The 23415-nt window shown below is 45.1% G+C and overlaps 1 protein-coding gene and 1 long non-coding RNA gene across 5 annotated transcripts in view; one reads left to right on the top strand and one right to left on the bottom strand.

Moving 5' to 3' along the window:
* LOXHD1 (lipoxygenase homology PLAT domains 1) overlaps nucleotides 1–23415 on the bottom strand; it is a 183163-nt gene that overhangs the window by 16047 nt on the left and 143701 nt on the right. For all 4 annotated transcript variants that reach the window (XM_077135558.1, XM_077135555.1, XM_077135556.1 and 1 more), the window contains 4 exons: nucleotides 20521–20648; nucleotides 13223–13340; nucleotides 11603–11777; nucleotides 10036–10221 (listed from right to left, as the gene is read on the bottom strand). In XM_077135558.1, coding sequence (XP_076991673.1) covers nucleotides 10036–10221; nucleotides 11603–11777; nucleotides 13223–13340; nucleotides 20521–20648 — 607 coding nt within the window. The remainder of the gene's footprint in view (nucleotides 1–10035; nucleotides 10222–11602; nucleotides 11778–13222; nucleotides 13341–20520; nucleotides 20649–23415) is intronic.
* Nucleotides 1–23415, top strand: part of LOC143662112 (uncharacterized) — a 75473-nt gene that overhangs the window by 12383 nt on the left and 39675 nt on the right. The window contains exon 3 of the long non-coding RNA XR_013165146.1: nucleotides 23218–23287. This is a non-coding gene — a long non-coding RNA (uncharacterized LOC143662112). The remainder of the gene's footprint in view (nucleotides 1–23217; nucleotides 23288–23415) is intronic.

The raw sequence follows: 23415 nt of genomic DNA, 5'->3' as shown, positions 1-23415 counted from the left end.
TGGCCCTGCTTTCAGACCCAATGTCTGGCTGGATGGGAAGAGGCCCACTTCTCTGCTTGAAAGAGGCTGCGGATAATGGCAATGACTCAGGATCCCTTTAAGTTCAAGAACCGTTAGGCTATCCAAGGTGGTGAGGGGAATGGGGAATCAAGCATTTTGGAAAGGCCAGCATCGTAGTAGCAGCCGTGAGCAGCATGCTTGTAGCTGTCCATGGTCCTGAACCTCTACTTTCTTTCAGGGTTTTGACAAGGATGAGATTGAAGGAATCTGTTGCTGGATTTTGAGTAGCAGAAAAATGCAACAGGAAAACAAACAAAAAAACCTAGGTATGTGCACAATACCTCTGAAACGAGAGGCAGCTTGTTCTGGAGAACCTATTCATGGGCCTGAGTTTCAAGGCTAGGATTCAAGGCACAAAGAGAAACTGAAGAAAACTGGGTTCCATAAAGAATCAAACCTACAACTGAGGCATGAGAAAGCAGAGAAGCATTAGAGACTGAAACAGGGATATAATTAAATTATATTAAAATATATTTCATCTGTACTATATTAAAGGCAGTGTGAAAGGCCTTAAGGAAAGAGTAATGAAACTAGAACTTGGTATTTTTGGAGTTGATGGTCAAGTAAAGGAGACATAGTGTAAACATGTAGTTTCAAATATAAATGCTGTTCAGGAAGAGGCTTCAAGTAAGGCACAACAATAGGAGAAACTTTCAATGATCATAAATAGGGAGATTTAATCATGGCAGGGTGCATCATGGGAGCTAACTCACAAGGCAGAGGTTCCAGTTTCCATAATTTTAAGTGGCAAGTCCAGAGTGGAGTCAGAAGCTAGTCTATGATGTCATTAGGCCCTGGATTCTTCCTCTTCTGCCAGTCTGAGCGCCACTTAACACTGAATTGACTACAGATCTATGAAAACCACCCAGCCTTGCTCTGCTTTAAGCAATACAGTTAATCCCTCTGGCATTGGGCTCTCTGTTGGTACTACAGTCTTATTTGGTATGTTTTATTTTAGCCTTTAGACTTTGAATATTTTTTTCATCTGAGAGTGAATCCTGAGGCAGATTCTTTGCTGCAGAGAGGTTACTGAATTGGGGGTTCCAGAAAAATCTTTACTATTCCCCAGAAAGCCTTGCCTATACTTGGAGGATTACAAATACTTTAGTAAGAGTGTCTAATACAATGTCCCACACCTGGAGACTTCCCAAAAACCTAAAGGGGAGAAAGAGATCTGCATAAGTCTAGAAAAAGATTGCATTTTGGAGTCATTCATTTAGGATCCAGAAGAGGCTGTGAGCTAATGTTTTACAGCAATTCATTCACTCATTCACATATTCATTAAAAACCTATGAAATGCAAGGCATTGAGGATACAAATGTGAATAAAACAAGGTCTCTACCCTTGAGAGACTCAAAATCTGCCCATTGTAATTAGCAATACAATTGCAATTCAGCATGGTGAGTGCTACAAATAGAGGTATAAACCAAGCAATTTAGGAGTACAGAGCAGGGAGTTTTACATTTGGGGTAATCATGGACCTTCATGAAGAAGGGATATTTAATCTGGATTTTGAAGGACGCATAGCAGGGGAAGGGAATTTTAAGTACAAAATTTTCTCTTGGGTATCTATATATGGAAGACTGTTGGTTTGGCCTAAATATTTATGTCATGTAATGTAAGATGAAATTTAAATAAAAACTGGCCTCAACATTCTGGGAACTAGGAAAGAGAAGAGAATGAAGAAAAGAGAAAACCTTTTGAGGGCAAAAAAGTTAATCTTACTGAGTTCTCACTGTTGCAGACTCAACCACACAATGTTATTCACTGGATGGATTGAAGTAGTCAGGAATAAAAAAGTAATTCGACATTACAAAAGGGAGCAGAGAGGATGAGGCTAGGTGGAGAAGGTTCCTGGATGGTGTTTTTTTTTTTTTTTTTTTTTGAGGTGAGGGAGTATTTAGGAGGCATTGCAGTGCATTTTTTCCTGATAAACATGACTCCAAAGATGACAGAATATTGCTCATCTCCCCTTCCTTTTTTCCTGGTACAGTGACTTAAATGCTTAGTTGTAAAAATTTCTCATAAAGGATTCTGGGAATGTGCTAGGGAGAAATAAACATTTTCAGCATATTAAATTGCTTTCTTAGTTGAAGATGAAAATAACCTGTTTCTTTCTACTAAATTCATGTCCAGGAAATTATGTGTTGGTCAGTAACAAACACATCACATCTTGGGATTTCACGGCTTGTGAGAAATCCTCAGCATTACAGGGTTCCTCAGACAGAGCCTCCTTCTCCTTACACATGCCAATTTGGAAATAAAAATTATGGAGGTAATTCATTCTCTTTCTCTTCCTTCCCTTCAGTTAACTAACCTCAAATGCTGGCACTCTCTGGAATTTACTCTAGGATCCTCATGTTTTCTTAAAGCAGTACTTTCTCCACAGACTCTTTCACTCTCAGAGGTTCTGTACTGTCTGTACACCAACAGTATTCAATCAATATCCAGATCAATCTCTCCCAATCAGCTTTCCTCCTGAGCGCACGACCTCACTGTTGCTGGGTACAACACTTTGCATGTCTCCAGGCCTTCAGATTAAACACAGCAAGATGAAGAAATTCCTCCTCTAGCATCCTGACCATTGTTGCTTAGGTTTAAAAACTTTGGAGACTTTTCTGTCAAACTTCCAAGTCCTTTCTTTGAAATATTTCTCAAATCTACTTTTTTCCATCTCCACTATAACCGCCACAGTGCAAGACATCTGCTGCTCCCACCAACCCCTTAGTCAATCTATTGACATTTGTGTTCTTCCCCATCTAAATTTGTCCCCCATAGACATTACAATAATCTTCTCCAATGACTCCTGATTTTGAGATTTTTGAAGGTTTCTGAGTACAGTTAGAATAAATACACAATCCCTTGGTAGCACAATATTGTCAATGTAATTAACAGCACTGACTTTTATTTCTGAATTTGATTAAAAAGGGAAATGTTAGATTACATATATGGCAACAATAAAAAAATTTTAAAAACCCATGGAATTACACAAACAGTGAGCCCTAAGTTAAACCATGAACTATAGTAAACAGTAATTGTGAAAATGTGCTTTCATTAATTATAACAAATGCCCCACACCATTGCAAGGTGTTAGCAATAGGGGGACATATGGGAATCCTGGTATTTGATGCATAACTGGTCTGTAAATCCACAACTTTTCTAATAAAAAAAAATGAGAAGAAAAAATTTTTTTTAAAGACCCAATCCTTAACATGACTTAGAATATCTTCCACAGCCAAAGTTCCTGTGTACTTTTTGGCCTGTCTACTTTATAGTCTTCAACCCATTTCTTACTTTTTGCTCATCCTGGTTATATCCTTAGTTTCTGCCACACACCAAGATTTCTTCTGTTTTAGAGTTTTTATATTTGCGCTTCACTCTGTCTCACGTGCTCCTCTAGTTTTAACAAAAACCGCACTTCTTCAAATGCTTGCTCCTATTCACTCCTCAGGTCTTAGCCTGAATAGCTCTTCTCTGAGCCCCAAGACTAGGACCCTGTGCATCCCTCATGTAGAGATTTACCGTTATTTAAATTAAATGCATGCCCAATAAATGTACTTTTTGCTAGAAGATGATTTCCAAGAATGCAGAGACTTTGTATCCTGTTCACTACTCTATCCCTAGAACTAACACAGAGCCTGATAGTAAGTGCTCCATAAATATTCACTGAATGATATCAATATAAAAACTGTGGGGTTATTTAGGCTGAACAGATGACCTAGACTGCCATCCTGTCTCATATCATGTGTGAGAATGTGCTGGTTTGAAATGATGTATGTACCCTAAAAATGCCACGTTTTAATCCTAGTCCCATTTTGTAAAGGTGGCTGCTTCTTCTAATCCCTATTCAGTATTGTTATGTTTGAAACTGTAATTAAGTTTTCTCCCTGGAGATGTGATGTAATCAAGAATGGTTGTTAAATTGAATTAGGTGATGACATGTCTCCACCCATTCGGGTGGGTCTTGATTAGTTTCTGGAGTCCTATAAAAGAGGAAACATTTTGGAGAATGAGAGATTCGAGAAAGCAGAGAATGCTGCAGCACCGCGAAGCAGAGAGTCCACCAGCCAGCGACCTTTGGAGATGAAGAAGAAAAACACCTCCCGGGAAGCTTCATGAAACAGGAAGCCAGGAGAGAAAGCTGGCAGAAGATGCTGTGCTCGCCACATACCCTTCCAGCTGAGAGAGAGGCCCTGACTGTGTTTGCCATGTGCCTTCTCATTTGAGAGAGAAACCTTGAACTTCATTGGCCTTCTTGAACCAAAGTATCTTTCCCTGGATGCCTTTGATTGGACATTTCTACAGACTTGTTTTAATTGGGACATTTTCTCGGCCTTAGAACTATAACCTAGCAATTTATTAAATTCCCCCTTTTTAAATGTCATTCTGTTTCTAGTATTTTGCATTCCGGCAGCTAGCAAACTAGAACAGAGAACAAGAAAGGGGAAAATCAGGAGTCACATTATTTCTGACTCCTGAAATTGTCATTGCATGTGACAAATATTTTTTTAAAAATATATAAGCCTTACTTTCCTAGATAATTTGAAAGAGAAGTTATAGCATGAAGGCAGGAATCCCAAAACAACTCAGGAAAGTCCATCATGAGAAAAAGACTAAGTTGTAAAATGAAGGCAGACATTGAAGGTATAAAGTAGCCAGCAAAAAATACAGCCAAGGAACCAAGAACCAGGAGGGTCCCAAAGGTCTAAGGAGGTAAGGTTCTGAGTTGGATGAGATGGGGATGGAAATGGTGGCCCCTGTAGGCAGAAGACATAGAGATGACCTCTAACCTTGGAGCTGGAGGTGCACAGTGATCTGGACCATCTTGTCAGGCTGAGGGGATGTTTTACAGCAGACCAGGATGAAAATTGTCAAGTCCCAAGGCCAGAACCCTGGAATCAGGCTGAAGAGTCCAGAGTTAAGCGATGCCAGATGGGGAGTCAGAATCTTGTACAGCTTCACAGGCCTTAAAGACCTGTGATTTCTCTAGCATGTGTTGTCTTTAATGTGGGCATCCTCAATTCTCCATGGCTATCCCCTCACCCCTCCCATGACATAGCCCTATTGCAAATGATCCTGGCATTATTTGCCCTTCTTGGAAAAAGGGGTCATCACAGTCTACATGAAATCCTTCCTTATTCAGTTTTCTAGCCTTCCTCTCTGGCCTAGAGTGGTTGGACTCTGAGACGATGATGCAGGCTCGCTGGGAATAATGTTTCTTCCTTCTTGGGGTTCTAGTCCCTTTGGTTCTCTGCTACTTCTGAGGTAGAGGCTATGGCAGAACAGAATTGAAGGCCCTGGTATTTCTCAGTTCTTTCCTGGGGTTATCTCAGGTAAGCTAATAGTTATTGAATCCCTACTATGTTCCAGACACTGTCCTCTGCAGTTACACAGATATAAATATGAATAATGCATAGACACTGACTTCAAGAGAATAATGTCTTGCCAGAGTATGTTGGGAGCCAGAGAGAGATCTGGAAGCCCACAGATGCAATGTTTTTCTTTTTGATTAAGGCAGGGACATGCTTTCTGGGAATATACTTCCTAAGCATTGGCTTTCCTCAAGTGCATATACACATGATGACTGATCCACTTTCAGAGTAGATAGACAGACCCCACCCCCACTCTCCCCCATGCTGATCTGATCTGTCAAATCCCTCTAATTGGGCCTGTGATGACATACACAGTGGGGCTCACTGCTTCCACCGAGCCACTGCGCATGTAGATCAAATACTGAAGTGATATTCTTGACTGAGCAATCCACTTGTTGGGTATTGTGGGAAGAGTTTCATCCTAATCTTGTGAAGTGTCTGGAGCAGAAGACAATCTTATGGTTATGATTATCATTACGAAACCAGGATTTCAGCCACAAGCCAACCTGTTACAGGTCCTAGGAAAATCATAATGAAGAGCTGGTGAGAAAGAATTCCAGAGTTTTGTTTCCTTCTTAGGAAGTAGGAGAGGTTCTTTAAGGATACTTTGGGACTGTTTTGTAATCACATTTCTTTCCACAGACTCAGAAAGACATCTGAATGGACAGGGATGTAAAAGAGTCCTCTTCTACTGTACCATTTTCAGAATAAGATATACTTTTCACCATACACCTGATAACAAACATGTGGGGGAGCTATAGAAGACAGAGATAGAAGAGGCTCACTTTCTCTTTTGACTCTTCTGGGCATAGTGGCTATGGTGAGGTTGTAGTATAGTGACTAGCAAATTGGGCTGATATAAAGCACAGCATACCAGAACAGACATCAGAACACCTCAATTTGCATGCTGGCTGTATCCCTTTTTAGCTGTGTGGTCCTGAAAAAGACTTTCAAGCTCACTGGGCCTCCATGTTTCTCAGCATAGAAAAGGGAAGGTAATAAAAATGCTTTTGCTGCAGTAATTCACAAGTTGTAAGGATTAAATGCTGATATCTTCAAAACTTAACAGAGTTCCAGGCATGTAGTCATTACTCTACTGTCCACTAAATGAATGACTGAATGGATATCTGAGATTTGACAACAGTGGGGGGCTGTGTAAGTATTTCTTATTTTAATGCTTTGGAGACTAGCTATTTCACAGGTGCCTAACCTGAACTTACTCTATGTTGTGGGGGGATAAAGTTTAACTCCTTGTAATAGTTATGTTCAGGTGTTGACTTGGCCAGGTAATGGTGTCTAGTTGTTCTATTGCTGTGGACTTAAATAATCAGCATGTGAAACTTATCTATGACTGATTATAACTGTCATCAACAAAAGGGAGTGCCTTCTGCAATGAGTGAGGCTTAAAAGGAGAGGTGAGAAGGAAGAGAAACAGTTCAGTACAGCTCAGCAGCTCAGCACAACTCAGCTCAGAGCTCAGAACCAATACAGACCCAGGCTTTGGAGAAGCACAAAGGAATCAGCCGGAGAAAGCTGTTTGAACCCAGAAGCCAGGAGGGAAGGCTAGCAGACGTCACTATGTGCCTTCCCAGGTGTCAGAGAAAGCCAGAGGAAAGCCAGCTACCTTTCCTCTGAAGGACTGTAAATTTGTAACTAAATAAATCCCTTTTAAAAGCCTGTCTATTTATGGTAGATAGCATTCTGGCAGCATTAGCAAACTAAAACAGATTTTGTACCAGAGGAGCAGGGTGCCACTGTGTTTGCAAAAACCAAACATGTTGAAATGGCTTTTTAAATGGAAAAGGGAGGATCTTAGAAGAACTTTGAGGAGCTTCATAGGGAAAATCTACATTGCTTTGATGAGACTGCTGGTAGAAATATGGACTCTAAAGATACTTTTATTGCAGATTGGAAGGAGGGCAACCCTTGTTTTGAAGTGGCAGAAAGTTTGGCAAAATTGAGTCTGGTGCTGGATGGAAGGGAGGATTTGAATGTGATCATCTGGGATATTTGGCTGGGGCCATTTCCAAGCTGAGCATGGAGAATGCAGCCTGGCTTTTCCTTGCAGCTTATATTAAAATGCAACAAGAATGGGACAGGCTAAGAACTGAACTTTTGGGTGCAAAGAAAGCAGAAATTAATGCTCTGGAAAATTCTGGGCTTCCAGAAAGTGAGACCCCAGAGGATAGTGGCCCATGTGAGGATTTAAGCAAACATGGAGCAGTCAGCTATATAGGACAGCCAGGATTAGAGATGGAGTTATCTAGAAAGGATTTGTGGGAAGTCCTATTGTTTGATGATTTTGATCCTTGCATGCTATATGCCAAGTCAGTAATTATTTTGTGAGACCTATATAATTGGAATCATGCTGGTCTGGATTGGAAGGGACAGAAAATGGACAGATGGGAGGAAAAAATAACCTGAGGCAGAACCATGGAAGCTAAGGTCTGAGGCCAAGAAATCTTGGGTCAGATGAGCAAATCCACCTGTACATGTGGAGGGGGTAATTTTGCCCTAGAGGCTGAGGGCAGGCATTCCACCTCAATGTTCAGGAAAAGTTCTGGTACCCCAGGCCCCAGAGAGGGTGGAATATTTCCCAGGGATTGAGGTAGCCTGGCTGCCACCCCATTGTTCTGAAGGGGTTGAGTGTGTGCTTCAGAGATGGCAGAGAATCTGGGTGTCACTCACATGCTCGAGGAGGGTTATACTGAGGAAAAGGTGATCTCCCCAATGTTGCAGCCCTCATCACAGTGTTTGGAGAAAGCAGGCTGCTGCATAGGCCCTTGGAAACACTACTGCTTTCTAAAGCCTGGAGGATGCATGCCTCTCAGACTTTGAAATATAATGGAGTTGGACCTGAAGGTTTTTGGAATTGTTTAGGTCTGGCGATCCCTGTTTTCCTTCCAATGTCTCCCTATGGCAATGGGATCATTTATCCTCTGACTGTTCGTTCTTTGTATATCAGAAGCAGATAACTTGCTTTAAGTTCAGAGGGCCACAACCAGAGAAGAATTTTGCTTGTAACTGACTTTGATGAGATTTTTGTACTATTTTTGATTTGGTATTGTGTTTATTACCAACTACTCAATATTGAAATAATCTAAGGCTTTGTGATAATGTAATGAAATGAATGTATTTTGTATATGGAAAGATTTAGTGCATTATATGCATGACAGATGGGCATTGCTATTGTTTTCTATTTAGAGCTTAAGTATGGTTTAAAGTGATGTGTATAGTTGCCCAGTCGACAAAGGGAGGACACTATTCAGGTGTCAACTTGGCCAGGTGATGGTTTCTAGTTGTTCTATTGCTGTGGACTTAAATCATCAGCATGTGAAATTCATCTATGGCTGATTACATCTGCAACTGGCTAAGGGGAGTGACTTCTACAATTAGTGATTAAAAGGAGAGGTCAGAAGAAAGAGAAACAGGCCATTACAGCTCAGAAGCTTAGCACAACTCAGCTCAGAGATCAGAGTTGACCCAGACCCAGACATTTGGAGATGCAAAAAGGAATTGCCCCTGGGAAAGTGAATTCCGAAGCCAGGAAGGAAGGCCAGCAGACATTGTCATGTGCCTTCCCATGTGATAGAGGAAAGCCAGCTCCCTTTCCTCCAAAGAACTGCAAATTTGTCACTAAAATTTCCTTATAAAAGCCAGTCCATTTCTGGTTTAAGGAATTCTGGCAGCATTAGCAAACTAAAACACTCCTTAATCCACATTAAAGCAAATTAATCTGCTTCTTTTAGGAAGAGAGGTTGCAAAATGCAGAGCTGTATCACCTCAGTCAGCACAACACAGTGGTCCTTGGCAGGGATTTGGAAAAGATGAGGGTAAACATAACATTCAGGACAGCTCATGGGGGAGACTCAGAAAAGGCTAGAGAAAGCTTTGAGCAGCTAGTTTTGCCAAGGCTAGTTTCAATGGAAGACAGAAGAGGTGAATTCTAGTAGTGTGAATTAGGAAAGCGGTATGTATCAAGGGGGTGAAATTTAGTATTTAACAACTCTAATTACACAAGCTAGAATTTAAAGCCCCAAAGCCAGGAAAAAATGGTCAGAGTGGCCTCAAAACAGCAAAAGGATAACCAAAAAAAAACTGCTGAGAACATGAACTTCACCAGTTCCAGATGTGAGAAAATATTCCTTTAGATACTTTGAAGTTAAAAATAAATGTCTCCCTTGGTTTCTACCCTATTTCATAGTTTATATTTATAAATGAATTTGACTCATTTTAGGCTATTATAAATAAACAAGCATACTTCTTCATAGAAAATCCATGCAAAACCGCTTTGGTGGTATACCCCTCTTTTTCTTAGTTTTTGTGTCTGAACTGAATAGAATTAATGCCCCAATATCACAAAAAAGAAATAACCACTCACCTAGAGAGAAAGGAAGAATGAAACTTCATCTCTAACATTTGCCCAGAAACACTGGCTCTCTCTAACTGATGGGGGCATTAAAATAGAGACAATCTTTCATTTTCAGTTGCCTGGCATGCTGGGGTGGGTGGGGTCAGCATGCTGCCTGGGAGGCAGAGGAAGGGCTCAGGCTGGAAAACCGATGTCTGCCCGCCTCTCCACCCTGACCCCGGGAGGAGTTACCTTTGTTGTCATGCCAGACCCTCAGCTTGCAGAGGTGACCCAGGCTTAGCATGTCAGAGAAGTTGAATGTGTCCATGTTGTTCCTCTCAAACTTGTTCCAGTTGGCAGACTGCTTCAGTGGCAGGGTCCCACTGTCTCCATTCTCCCCGAAAATGATGATGAACACATTGGCATCGGTGCCTGCCCCTGAGGGGCAGAGGTTTGTGAGACGTGGGCTCCAGGTGCCAGCCTCCTGATGCCCTGCCTTTCTGCCAATGGCCTTACTCCTGCATTTTGGAGGGGCCAGGGGTGAGGTTGGAAAGGGCTAGTTTAGTGTCCTGGCATGCCTGAACTTCTGATTCTATTCATTACCTGCTCTTTGTATCTTGTAAATGCTGTTGGTCTAACTTGGTTAGCAAGTGTGATTGTAGTACAAAAATTCATCTTCTCCCAGGGGAAACATGCCTTGGACCCTGGTTTTATGGTTCAGTAGCACCAGATACCTCTTGTATTAAGTGGGTTCAGAAAGAAGAGGAAAGTTCCTAGATCCTCAAATCTACCTCTGGTTGACATGCTTCTGAAAGGGGTGATTCTGTGAAGTTCTCTGATACACATCCTGCTCTTATTAATGAGTTTATCAATTATTTTCTGAGAGCACATGGTGAGGGGGCAGAAGGCCTTGAAAATGTGGATATCTGGAACTTTGAGCAAAAAAGTGTAAAGGCTCCACCATGAGGGAGAAAGGAAGAAGGGAAGTGCCAAAACCAAACTTTACTAACTTTATTGACCCATCACTTATGCCTGAGATTCTACCACGAGAAATTCATTTCTTTGGCAGAACTTCTCTGGTGAAAATATAAACTACACCCAGATAGGGCCAACAAGTTAATTCCTCACCAGGCATTTATAATCAGGGTGAATGAGTTTTTCAGATTCCTTGCAACAGCTCCTGGAGAACTGGCATGGTATAGGGGAGAGGAGATAGAAAGCATTGTCTCCATGTCTAGTCAAGAGGTCTTTTGGCCTCAGACCTTTGCATATATTGGTACTTTTGCTCCCTCTGGGTATCTCATTTGTCTAAGCAGCTTTTATTTGTCTTTCTAGACTTGACTTTGGCATCACCTCCTCTGGGAAGCCCTTCATGGTCCTTCCCCTTGGTACCCAGCTAAGTAAAGTGCCTCCTTTTCTGGGTTCCCAAGCACCCTGTGCCAACCTTTCACTACACTGTACTGGGATGTCTCCACTAGAAGGTCAGACCCTCGAGGGCCTGGGGTTATGTCTCTATCCCAAACCCAAGGCAGAAGCTGGCAAACCAACAGATGGTTTCTAAACACATGGGTGTGGGAATGAATTCACAGGTATTTGAAATACATGATGTTCTCCCCTGAAGGAGAGGGAAGGAACCTGTTTGTCATTCGGAGGAAACATTTTGCCCAGGCAGAAAGGAACACACTGTAGAAAGGATAGGAATTGACCAGCATTTGGAAGGCCATCCAGTTAAAAATGTCCTAGTTGGAGCCCACACCCGAGCCAGAATTTGAAGGTGGGGACTAGAATAGGAGGAGATAGGACGGATGCCCTAACCTACCCAGTATGTCACTGGTCTTCACCGTGACGGTGTAGGAAGTCCACTCCATCATTTCCTCCTCGTCGATGACAGCACACATCTCACACACCAGTGTCTTCTTGCCCTTCCGCTGGGACAGCCAGTCTCCGTAGTAGAACATGGTCAGGTCTCCTGTGTTCATGTTCTTCAGGAGGATCTGTTGAGAGGGAGTCATGTGGGATTCCCCTCCCTCATCTCTCAACCCCCCACTCACCAAGATAGCCCCTCAACTGAGTCCCAAAGACCTAAATCCCAGACCTTAGCTAAGATGGGCTCTTCTGACTTAGGTGTGGGCAGCATAGAAAGGCCCCTCTCTGGCACCAAAGAACCTGCCCTGTGGGCCCTTCATGGGGTCTGAACCCTTACATCAGCCACTCAAGCTTGGGGATGTGGAAATTGGCAATTCACATAGAAAGGTTCCCTGAGAGGTGCCTCTTCTGTGTACAAGAACTATTCGCTGAATGAATGAAAGAAAAATGGAACAACCAAGTCACTGTCAGCCACAAACAGGGAACAGTGTACCAAATTTTGCCAGATTGTCCTTGGTGTGAACACCATGTTGGTGGGTCAGAAAGAATCTGTTAATGGCTGTACAGGAACATAGAAGCCTGAGGGGCCACAGGAAAGATGGCCTTTGATGGGCACGGGCTGAGAGGATTGACTCAGGCCTGGGAGCAAAAAGCTTCTTCAAGGAGGGCAGGACCCCAGGTGACACCAAGGCCATTCTTGCTGGGGTGTCATCTTTGCCATCATCGCTGTGATTGTGGGGCTGCAGGCAAGGCCCTCCTTAGCATGAAAAGCACCCGGAGCTCCAAACTGCATTAGTTCCCATCAAAGGCATCTGTCCTTTGACCCATGTTCTGGGAGTCCTCCTCTCTGCTCAAGAGCAGGGGGTATTTGCAATTCTCTTCTGATAGCCTGGAGGCTCAGGGCCCCACAAGGGTAGGACAGGTGAAAAATTGTGAAAGAAAGATTCTAAGAAGGAGCAGCTGCTTCTTCTGGTGGTGGAAACTGAGTCTGAGTGTGTGTGTGTATGCGTGTGTGTGTACACGCATGTACTGGGGAGAGGTGGAGGATGGGAGCAGAACCAAGAAATTCCATGCTGCTGTTGCTCCCAGAAGATCCCAGCACCACAACCCTAAGGCTGGTTTTGGCCCAAGCTTAAAGCCCAAGGATCAAGAACCCCTGGCCAGGATGCTGACAGCCATGCTCAGACCCTCCCATGGGAGAAGGCGAAGTCCAAGATGGAAAAAGAGGCAGCCAACCCACAGTGGAATCAGAGGAGCACCAGAAGCTTCCTTGCCATCTTGTCTCAAGTTCCTACATTAGAGTCCCTCTCGGTCCCCGCTCTTGCTTCTCTCTCCAACTTCCCCCAACTCACTTCCTTGAAGAGGCCCACACCTGGCATCCCCCTTCTCTACTCTCCCCATCTTGCACTGACAGCTTTTGATGTATTCTCTGGCAGTTGGTCCAATTTCAATGGGACACGAATAAATAAAACTAAGTTCTTTGATCAAATCATGCCCAAGGACATATCAGAGCAGGGAGCAGGAGTGGTGGGGGTGGGGGCTGGAAAGCAGGGTGAGAGCCCAGACATTCTACCCTCTCCAAGAACCACTCAGGCCGGCTGCCCAGGCCGTCGATCCGGATCCGCATCTTGGTGAATGGGGCAATGTCCAGGATCTCCATGATGAAGGTGTCATTCTGCTCCCGCTCAAACCTGCGGGTGGAGACGAGGGGCATGAAGAAGGGGAGCTGGCTGCTGAGAGAGGCTTGGGCTCTGCCAGGTATCAGATCTGGAGAAAGGAGAAAGCCCTACTCAGCCCCTATCTCTCCTCCTAGGGACTCCCAAGCAGCCTATCTCTTGTATCCTAAATGTGCTTCCCAAAGACTGAGTTAAGCAAGTTTGGCTAGCAGAAATGGTGCCAACCCAAGAACTACCAGTTTGGGATACTAATCTCATTCTGCTAGTCACCTAGGGCAGTCCCAGTTTCTCTCTGGGACTTGACCCTCATCTGTAGTATGAGGAGAATGACACCAGCCCTGCAATCTCACAAAACTGTCATGAGAACCAAATGGACACAAAATCAACTTAAAAGATAAAAAGAGTTCCAACACCTGAAAAAGTTTTAAATGAGATTCTTTGAGTGACAGGGCTGCCATCAATGGTTGGGCAGGTTGTACACTGCCCAACTCTAGATGGTGCCGTTCACATTTTCCCACGCATAATCTGCACAACTGAAAACAGTGGTCCTGGATTGGGTGATGCTACTGAAAATTGTAGTGCTAGGCAAATACAAGTTAACATTGCTTGTGTTGCTACTACTATTTTTCTACTGAATGACCTCATCATTTCAGAGACACTCGATCTTTATTCCTTACTGCTCTCCCCACAGTGCCTCACGTATAACGCGACCTTGAATGCTGACTGATTGCTTGACTGCTGACTGATTCCAGATGGCACTGCTGACAGGTCCCGTGGGTACTGCAGGCAGCACTGGAGATGCGGCTCTGCATAGCAATCACTATGCTTCCTTGAACACAAGACATGGTTTCAAAAGCAGAGGCCATGGGCAGTGGTAGCTGGAACTGCAAATCTGTAACCTGAGAACTAACCTCCCCTAACCTTATCAGGGGGTGGGAGCAGAACAGAGTTCTAGTCTCTTCTGATGACTTGCTCATATGCATTTTATAATTATTGGAAGTGAAAACTCCTTCTAAAAGTCTGCACCAAATCCCTCCTGCTTTAACTAAAGCTCTGCCTCTCCCTCTGGTCATGAACCTGTAGGGAAGTACTCACAAGATCCCTTGCCAAGTTCATGTAGTACATTGAATCTCTCAAATAATCTTCCTGCTTATTCATTCCTTACTTTCATCAAATATATAAATTTTTCAGATCAAAAGAACTTGAGAAATCTTCATCTTGTATTTCTCTTTAATTTTCACCCTTTGAATCTGGTCAAGTATCTCCATTTTAGAGAGATTTTCTGGTGGGGAGGGCAAGAGAAAGAGAGAAGCAAGTTTTCCTTCCAGAAGACTTGAAAAGTGGTTTATATTTGCTTTTCATCTTTCATTTCAGATTAACGCTAATTACATCTGGATGGACATCCTCTCCCCAGGGTAGAAGGTCCAGATCCACAGGGCAAGTCCTCATTGGCCCTTCCACCTTCCACCTCTTCAATAGCCACATGGTTCCTATTGACCCAGACCCCCTGGGACCCCTTGGTTGATACAGTGGAGCTCCCAGAATGAAGGGCCTTTGGAGAGACAGCAGCCTTTGATCCAGGCCCTTCCCCCTTCTTTCCTGCACTCAGCTCAGAGGGAGGGAGTTCGTAAGATGGCCCAGGAGGTGTCCTGTTCATCTACTCAGAGGTGCCTCCGTTCTGCAACTGGAGAGGCCATGTCTGGAAAGGGCTGCCTTTGGCTGCCCCCTCCCTTCCCATTCCTCTTTCCTTTTGTTCCTGGGCCCCTAACAAAGGTGGGCTTTAAGAAAGGGCCCAGTATCCCCTCACTCACTGACTCTGACTGAACACAGTCTGAAGGCTAAGCAAGGCCAAAGCCTGAAGCTGGGAAGATAATTATTTATTGGAAGACTATAAGTACTGCTGAGAAGCTAGGGAAGGTTTGTAGGTAGAGAACCTGGGAAACAGCCAGTAGGAAGACAGGCAAGATAGTGTGGGGTCCATAGTCAGCCTTGCTGGGGCAGCTATTCAGGCAGCTCAACTTTGTGAAATCTTAGAGGCATGGGCTCTTAGGATTTGGTGGAGGCCTTAGCTTCAGCCTTAGCTTGGTATTCTAGACCAACCCCCTTGTGGTCTGGGGTCCTCCAAAGAAATAGCAATATAGTCCATGCTCAGCTGTCTTCTGTGATGGGGGCCCATGACAATCTGGGACATCTCACCCCTCTCAGGACAGCCATAACCAGCTCTTTACAAATTTCTGTTTACATTGAGCTGAACTCTGAACTTCCACACATCTCACCTAGCTCTATATACCAGAGCTAATTGTCCAATTGTCAACAGTTTGATCAACTCTGATGCCTCTGGTGACTTCCTCCCCAGCCCCCAGCAACAAGGCACCAGCTCCTCTTTTCCAGGCCCGAAGTGATCAGTCTATAGAATGCAATTCAGCAAAGAAAATGGACAAATTACAGTCCCATTCAACAACTCAGAGAAATCTAAAAAACCTAGTATTGAGTGGAGGAAGCAAGACTTAAGAACATATAGCCTGAGTCTACTTATATATCATTGAAATCCAGTCTAAATTAATAAATATTGTTCAGGGATGCATGCACGGGGGTAGGGGTAAAACCATGGGGACAGCAAGGAAATGTTTACACTAAAAGCCAAGATAATGGCCACTTCTAAGAGTAGGGAGGGATAGAGAATTGGCAATGTTCAATTTCTTGGCCTGGGAGGTAGTTACATGAGTTTTTCCCTTTATAATTATCTATGCTTAATGTACTTATACATATATATACATATAATACCTTATAATAAAATATTTAAAATTTTATTGTCCCTGGGACCTTTGCTGTTGTTCTTCATAATGCAAGCTTTACAGGTTGAAGCTGGGTGGATTTTAGGTACCATGGTAGGCTGGAAAATGCTCCCCTAAAAGATGCCTTAATCCCTGGACCTGTGTATATTACCTCATGTGGCAGAAAAAAAAAAAGAAGTCTTTGCAGATGTGATTAAGCTAAGGATCTTGAGATGGGGAGATTTTTGTGGATAATCTGCTGAGCTCTAAATTCCAAAACAAGTATCTTTATAAGAGGGAAGCAGAGGGAGATTTGGTACAATCACACAGAGGAGGAGGTGTGAAGACAGAGCAGAGAGAGATCTGAAAACTGGAATGATGGGGTCACCAGCCGAAGAACGCTGGCAGCCACCAGAAGCTGGAGGAGGTGAGGAAAGGATTTGCCCTTGGAGCCTCTGCAGACAGCATAGCCCTTCCCACACCTTGATTTTCTCCTGGCCATACTGATTTCAGACCTCTGGGCCCCCAAAATATAAGCAAATAAATTTCTGTTGTTTTAAGTCACTAAGTTTGTGATCATCTGTTACATGATAAACTGGCATGAATGGAAAACTCTTGGGTCCATAATTTCTGATGAGGGGAAATTACTCTGGAACTGGCATGGAGAGAATTCCAAGGCCTGGGACCTGGTGAGTGGTACAATGACAGCCTTAGCAGTAAAGAATGTTACTGGCAGATGCTGGCATGCCCAGCGGTACAGAAAGCAGAGCCTGCATCTCTAGGGGCCCTCTCACCTCCCAGGGACCACTGAGATAACCGAATTTTGTATTTGCCCCATGAACTCTAAGGCAGGCAATGGAGAGCTGACTCCACCCACCCACCTGCATTGTATCTGGAGATCATCCTTGCGGTTTGAGAGTAGACCAAAGTCAAAGAAGTTACAAACAGACCCAAAAGTATCTCTCATCATTCAGTCTGGACCATAAGCTACCATTGGGCCTACTATACATTCAAATGTGCCAATGCCCTTGTAAAGGGTGGCCCCTGAGCCAAATATGGGACTTCAGGAAGGGCCACCCAGCAGGGATTTCTTTGGGGGCTGGGATCTTTCATTTCTGACTCAGTACCTTTGAAGGTACTGCATTTGAGACTTTGATCTTGTCTCAGAACTGCCACCATTCCATGTGGCAGGTGCTCCTCTGAGCTTGACTGATGGGCTCAGTCTCCCCACCCAACTTCCCCACCCTTGCAGTCCCCAGCAATGAACCCTTCCTTCCTCAGGGCTTGATTGCCAACCTAGCAGCAGAAGAGCCAAATGCTAAAGATGTGGAAGAAAGATTCAAGTCTTCAAGATCCTCACAGCTCTGATCATGGTCACTGGTTCAATAGTTCCTGTTTCTCTCCTGAAATGGCAACTGGAATCCCATGTGGGCTCTTCCCTCTGCTTTCACCCTCTTGAGCTAACCCTCTTTCCTAGAGCTAATGAAAGCCCTGGGGCCATCCTGAAGGACAAACCTCATCAGAACTCTGTGAATCCCCTTTGCTTCCAGACCAAAGAAGCTCTCAGTGTGGGGGACTTCCCTCATCAAAACAAAACAAAACCCACACCCTTCTGACTAAAAGTCGGCCTTAGAGTCATTGAACCCCAATTGCCTGAAATTCCATTGTTAGAGTCTCATTCTTGGGCTATAATTGTTAGCTTTTGAGGGTGTTCTCTCTTCTGAATGTCCCCTTTTCTGAATGCACTGATTCAACAGCATCTTAATATGAATTTGTAAATTAGGAAAATTTCCTCAAAAATGTCAAGATGAGAACCTGGGAAATTTAGTTGGGGAGTGGGGTTGAGTCCATTGCTAATGACCTCTGGATACAGCATTTGAGCTTTGCAGCTAGAAAACCCACACAACACCTTCTGTGTGTATGCATGTATGTTTCAGACTCCATTTTTGGGAAAAACATCTCTTGCACAACACTAAACTGAGCACACAGCACATGCCCATTGGGCCTTACTTCCAAGTTGTAACCAAGATTCAGACATCGCTAACAAGGACCCAAAGACACAGGTCAAACGTTAGGCTACATGCAAAATGAAATCAAACATGCCTAGGGTAAGAAAGAGTTCACACCTGACAAATCAGAGTAACTAAGGAATGATGGATCGCCTCAAAAAATAAATCTTTATTCCAAAGAAAACCTCCTTTAGTTAATAAGGCGTCTCAAAGCATTTATAATTTAGATCTGTTTATAATGACGTGACTTTCAAGCAACATTTTTGGAATTTAAATACCACCAGAAATAAGTGGTTATCTTTCCCACCAGCAGTTATGCCTGTGCACACACAGGTAAGAGAAAGTGGAATGTAGGCATGGAAGAATTAATCAGAGACAAGCCAGGAACTTGGGGTAGGGATGGAGATGAGGGTTGGAATATAGAGGTGAGGAGAGAGAGAATTTATAATATAATGACCAGGCCATATATGATAATAAAACTCTGGCTCACAACCTCAGCAGCAACCCCCACCCCCACAACCCCGTTCCCCTGAAAGCCAAAACATAGCCACTTAGCAATCAGTCCAAGGTTTCCAACTCAGGACCAATAAGAAAAAGTCAAATGTGCTTCCCAAACCAATCTTGGGAGATGTTCCAGTTCTAAGTTAGCCACTTCCAGCTTCACCGAGGCCAAAAATAAGGCTTCACTGAATGCTTTTCCACTCTCCTGACAGCCTCTGAGTCGACCAGACCAACCAGTGTTAGCTGACTCCCTTGCTCTATAGCAAGCTCTGTATAAATAGCCTCTCTTTGTTCACATTTGATCTTCATTTATTCCTCCAACTGCCTGAGTTCATATCCCAGATCCCCTACTTGCCAGTTATGTGACCTTGGGCAAGTTGCTTCACCCATCTCTGTCTCAGGCACCTAATTTATAAAGCAAATAATCCAAGTACATACTACAGAGGGTGTTGCAAATTCATCTATGTTAAAAAGCACTTACGACAGTTCCTGGCATGGAGTAAGCGCCCCATATATGTTACCCATTACTATTAATTCTAATTGCCCAGAGAATTCCAGGAGGAAATGGGAGTTGCATAATGAGAGAGCAGAAGTGTGATCAAAAGGCAGGCAACAAGTATTCTCATCAGAACCCTCCAGGAATGAGCTCCTTAGAATGGGCAAGGCTCCCTTTCTCATGAGCTGCTCTGTCCATGAGAAGAAACTCCTGCTGGCCCAGAAGAGCTTCAATATCCTCATCCCCATCATCACCTTCCTCCCCATCATCATCATCACCAGCACCACCTGGACAGTCGCTGAGTGCCCACAACATGGAAGACCAGAGCCAGGGCTCAGAGAGGAACTTCCTCAGATCCTGCCCTCCAGTCTAGGGGAAGGTGCAGTGTGGGTTCAGAGGCTACGTGGCCTACTGAGTCATAATATTCTAGCCTGGGCTCTGAGACTCTCCCCTCTGATTCCTAAGATGTCAGGGGCCTCTGAACATAGAAAATTGGTCAAAATGCAGGATAGCCTGATCTGAGGGCCCAACGAGAGGCAGTAAACACTATAGGAGGAGCCCCTTCGTTCTCATTACTATGCTGTCTGTATAACCTCTCCTTGCTGTGCCTCAATCTTCTCACCTATAAAATGGGGTGAGAGAAGACTAGATGTGCCAATACATGTAAAGAAGGTAGAACAACGCCTGGCACAGAGTAAGACCATATTCAGGCTGGTGGTTGGTGCTTTCGCTGCTGTTCTCCCTGGGTGTTGAGCTCCACGCAGAGAGGAGCCTTGTCTTCTTTGTCCTATTCTCTCTTTCTAGCCCCTGAGACAGTACTTGGCATGGACTAGGTGCTCAAGTTTTCAATGTTTTAAAGTAATTTTAGCTGTTTCTTTCAAAATAACTTTAGAAGTACAGAACGGTTGAAAAATAGAATAGTGTTTTTGTGTACTCTTTACCAGTTTCCCCTAAAATATTATATTATATTTTATATCTATTACCAGGTACAGTTATGAAACTAAGAAATTAGCAACAATGCGATGCTATCAACTAATCTGCAGACCTTACAATAAATTTGAGTGAGGGACATATGGATGGATGAAAGGAAGGAAGGAAGGAAGAAGGGAGGGCAGGGTGACAGACTTTCTATGGGCTGAGGTGACCAAAGAAGCCTTCCTGGAGAAGGCAGATTTGAGTCGTCCCTTGAAAGAGAAAGAGGTCTTGAGACAGAAGAGAATGGATGACGGGCATCCCAGCTGGGAGGAGTCACATGGGCAAAGGTGTGGAGGCTGTAAGGCAGTAAGGTACAGGGACAAGGGGGAGTGTGGGAGAAGCAATCAGGTTGAAGACATGTGGGGAGGCAGGGTGGGGCCAGAGGAGGAGGACTGGGTGAAAGGAGGGGGTCAGGGGGTGTGGGTCCCACCTCTGGATACCTGGCCTTCTTTTTGTCCAGCTGCACCTCCTCTGTGCTGCCGTTGATGCCATAGAGGGTCATAAAGATGTTGGAGTCAGTGCCACCACCGACCACATCTCCTGTCCACACCGTCATTTCATAAAGCACCTGCCATGAAAGGAATGTGTGTCCGGAGCTGTGGCCCCATCCCATGGCCCCATATGACCCACCTCACTCTCACCAGGGAAAGAAGATATGCTTTCCAAGTTCCATGGCTCTGGAGAGACCCCTCCCCTTAACCAACTGTCCACACCTGGAGAACAGGAGTCTGAGCTCCTCACTTCCTCTGTCCCCCTCTGTGCCCAGATCAGGGCTAGAGAGAAGCTGAACTTCTGATGGAGAGCCTACTGTGCAGCAGGAACATGACTCCAAACCCTGGCATTAGCCAAACTTCTTTGTAAATTGATTCCCAATCTAGGTCCATCATCCTACAGAGCGTGGCAGCAGCATAGTGGCTTGGGCGCCATCCAGAGCCCCATCTGAAGGCTGGATCTGCTACCTCCTAGCAAACCTGAGTGGATGCCCTCCCTCCACAGCCTCTGCTTCCTCCATGGCAAACAGGGACAAAGCTACTTCGCAGAGCTGTGAGGGTGACAGACAGCCCGTGTCAGTGCCCAGCACTGGGCCTGCCAGGTGGTACGACCTCCAGAAGCAGCAGCAGCTCTGGCTCTCCGCCACCCTCTCACTGCAGCCAGCTCACTCGCGTCCTGAGCATCTGCAAATGCCATCGCCGTGATGCCTGAAGGACTCTGCCTCCACTCCTTTGGGAAATGGACAACTGCCTCTTTTTATTTTATTTTATTTTTGCTTTAAAGAACATATATCTATCATTGAAGAAAATTTGGGAAACTCAGTAAAATAGAAGAAAATAAAATTATCCATAATTCCAATAACCACTATTAAAATATTGGTGACTACAGAAACACAAACACGCACACACGCCTTAGCGCTGTAGTCATACAGTGCCTGCATATTTTCATTCTGATTATTTCTGCATTTGCAATGACCTCTTTTACACAATCTTTTCTTTAGATTGGTATTTTGCCATTTTGCATCAGGTTTGCTCCAGGAAGGATGTGTCCTCTCTGTCTCCTTCAGAGGGTGAGGGGGCCGCCCGTTCTGTGGAGGCTGCCCTCGCCGCGTCCCCTGCCTTTATCCTTCCTCTGAGAGGCAGCAGCACAGTGAGAGGCACCATTTCCCGGGTGCCCCAAGTGCTTGCTGGTCCTGGATTCTTACTCGAGTCTCTCTCGCCAGGGGCCCACGGAGGAAGGTAGGTCCCCAAAGTTCCAGAGAGACTTGTACACACGGCGGAAGAAACTCCTGTGGACACCACAGGTCCACGCTGGCCCCGGGCGGCCACTGAAGCCCTTGCACGTGAACCTGGCTCCCTGCTGGTCCTATGCTTTTGCACTCGGGGGCTGAGGCGTGGTGACGGTCTCCCTAACCATGTGCCCGGTGGGTGCCGGCTGCAATCTCTGCATGGTTAGAAGTGTTTCTGCAGGCCTGGTCCTCAGGAGAAGTTCAGTGAATGCTTGCTGAAGGGATGCATCCAGAGCCTCCTGCTCCACCAGAAAAATCTCCTCAGACCCCCTAACATGGGCATTTGCAATGGGCAGAAGGAGCTCCTGGGAACAAAAGCGGGAGCCTGGGGCTTTCTTGCTCTTATCCAAACAGAAGTGAAAAATAGAATGCTCAAAATGACAGCTCTGGGGGCCCCAGGCCTTCCGGTCAGTCCCTCCCTTGACCTATGTCCTCCTTTTTCATCTTTCTAGCCTTGACACAGACATAGCTTTTTCCATGTCAGAGGTGTGTTTCCAAAAAGAGACACAGAGGCAGGCTTTTGTCATTCCAGTCTGATGACAGCTGGTGTAGGAAATGGCCAGGCCAGGGAGCTTGTGTGAAACAGAAGCGCTCAAAGGGAGATGTCACTGCTCCGTGCAGGTGTGTGTGAATGTGTGTGTGTGTTGGGGATGACACACACACACATGTGCACAGGTGCACATTCAGTCACACGTGTGAATGCAGGTACACACGGGTGTACACCCGGGCACACACGAGCACACTAAGGCATGCACAGCACAGGTGTGCACCCAGGCACACGGGTGAATGCAGGTACACACGGGTGTACACCCGGGCACACTAAGGCATGCACAGCACAGGTGCATGCCCAGTCACGTGTGTGAATGCAGGTACACACGGGTGTACACCCGGGCACACACAAGCACACTAAGGCATGCATAGCACAGGTGTGCATCTAGGCACACGGGTGGATGCAGGTACACACGGGTGTACACCCAGGTACACACGAGCACACTAAGGCATGCACAGCACAGGTGTGCACCCAGGCACACAGAGGCACACACCCACACACCTACATGCACCTCAGGAATCGGGTCAGGGCAGGAGGTGTCTAGCTAAACTGTGCCCACCCACAGCTTCTGTCCAGCCATGGGTGGAGATACCTGGGGAATGGGGGAGGATGCCTGGGCTGTAGACAGCTCACTCTGTGGCTCTCCAGCAGGGGAGGAGCAGGGACCCTCACTTTGCTACTCAGCATCAATGTTCTTAACTGAGTCCTCCTTCTGCTTCTATATAAAATATAGGCAGGACATGCACAGGCCAGGGCAGTTTCTTCTTGTCTTTATGGGGCAACTTCTGACTATTGGTTTGATTTCAGGAGCAGAGACAGGAGCTGGGGCCTTCTATGAGCTCAAGGATTTCACAGCAAAAGAGATGCCCTGAGTCAGGTAAGCCAGAAGCCCCTGGCCACCATGTGGCTGTGTTCTTGGGCCCCCAAACCCATGCATCCTGCCTCTTGTCCAGCCCTAACCTGCAGGTTTGCACAATTTGTCCCAGGTCATTTGGCCAGTTAGAG

Source organism: Tamandua tetradactyla, chromosome 18 (assembly GCF_023851605.1).
Source record: "Tamandua tetradactyla isolate mTamTet1 chromosome 18, mTamTet1.pri, whole genome shotgun sequence".
Taxonomy (NCBI): Eukaryota; Metazoa; Chordata; class Mammalia; order Pilosa; family Myrmecophagidae; genus Tamandua; species Tamandua tetradactyla.
This window is presented reverse-complemented; position numbering and strand designations above follow the sequence as displayed.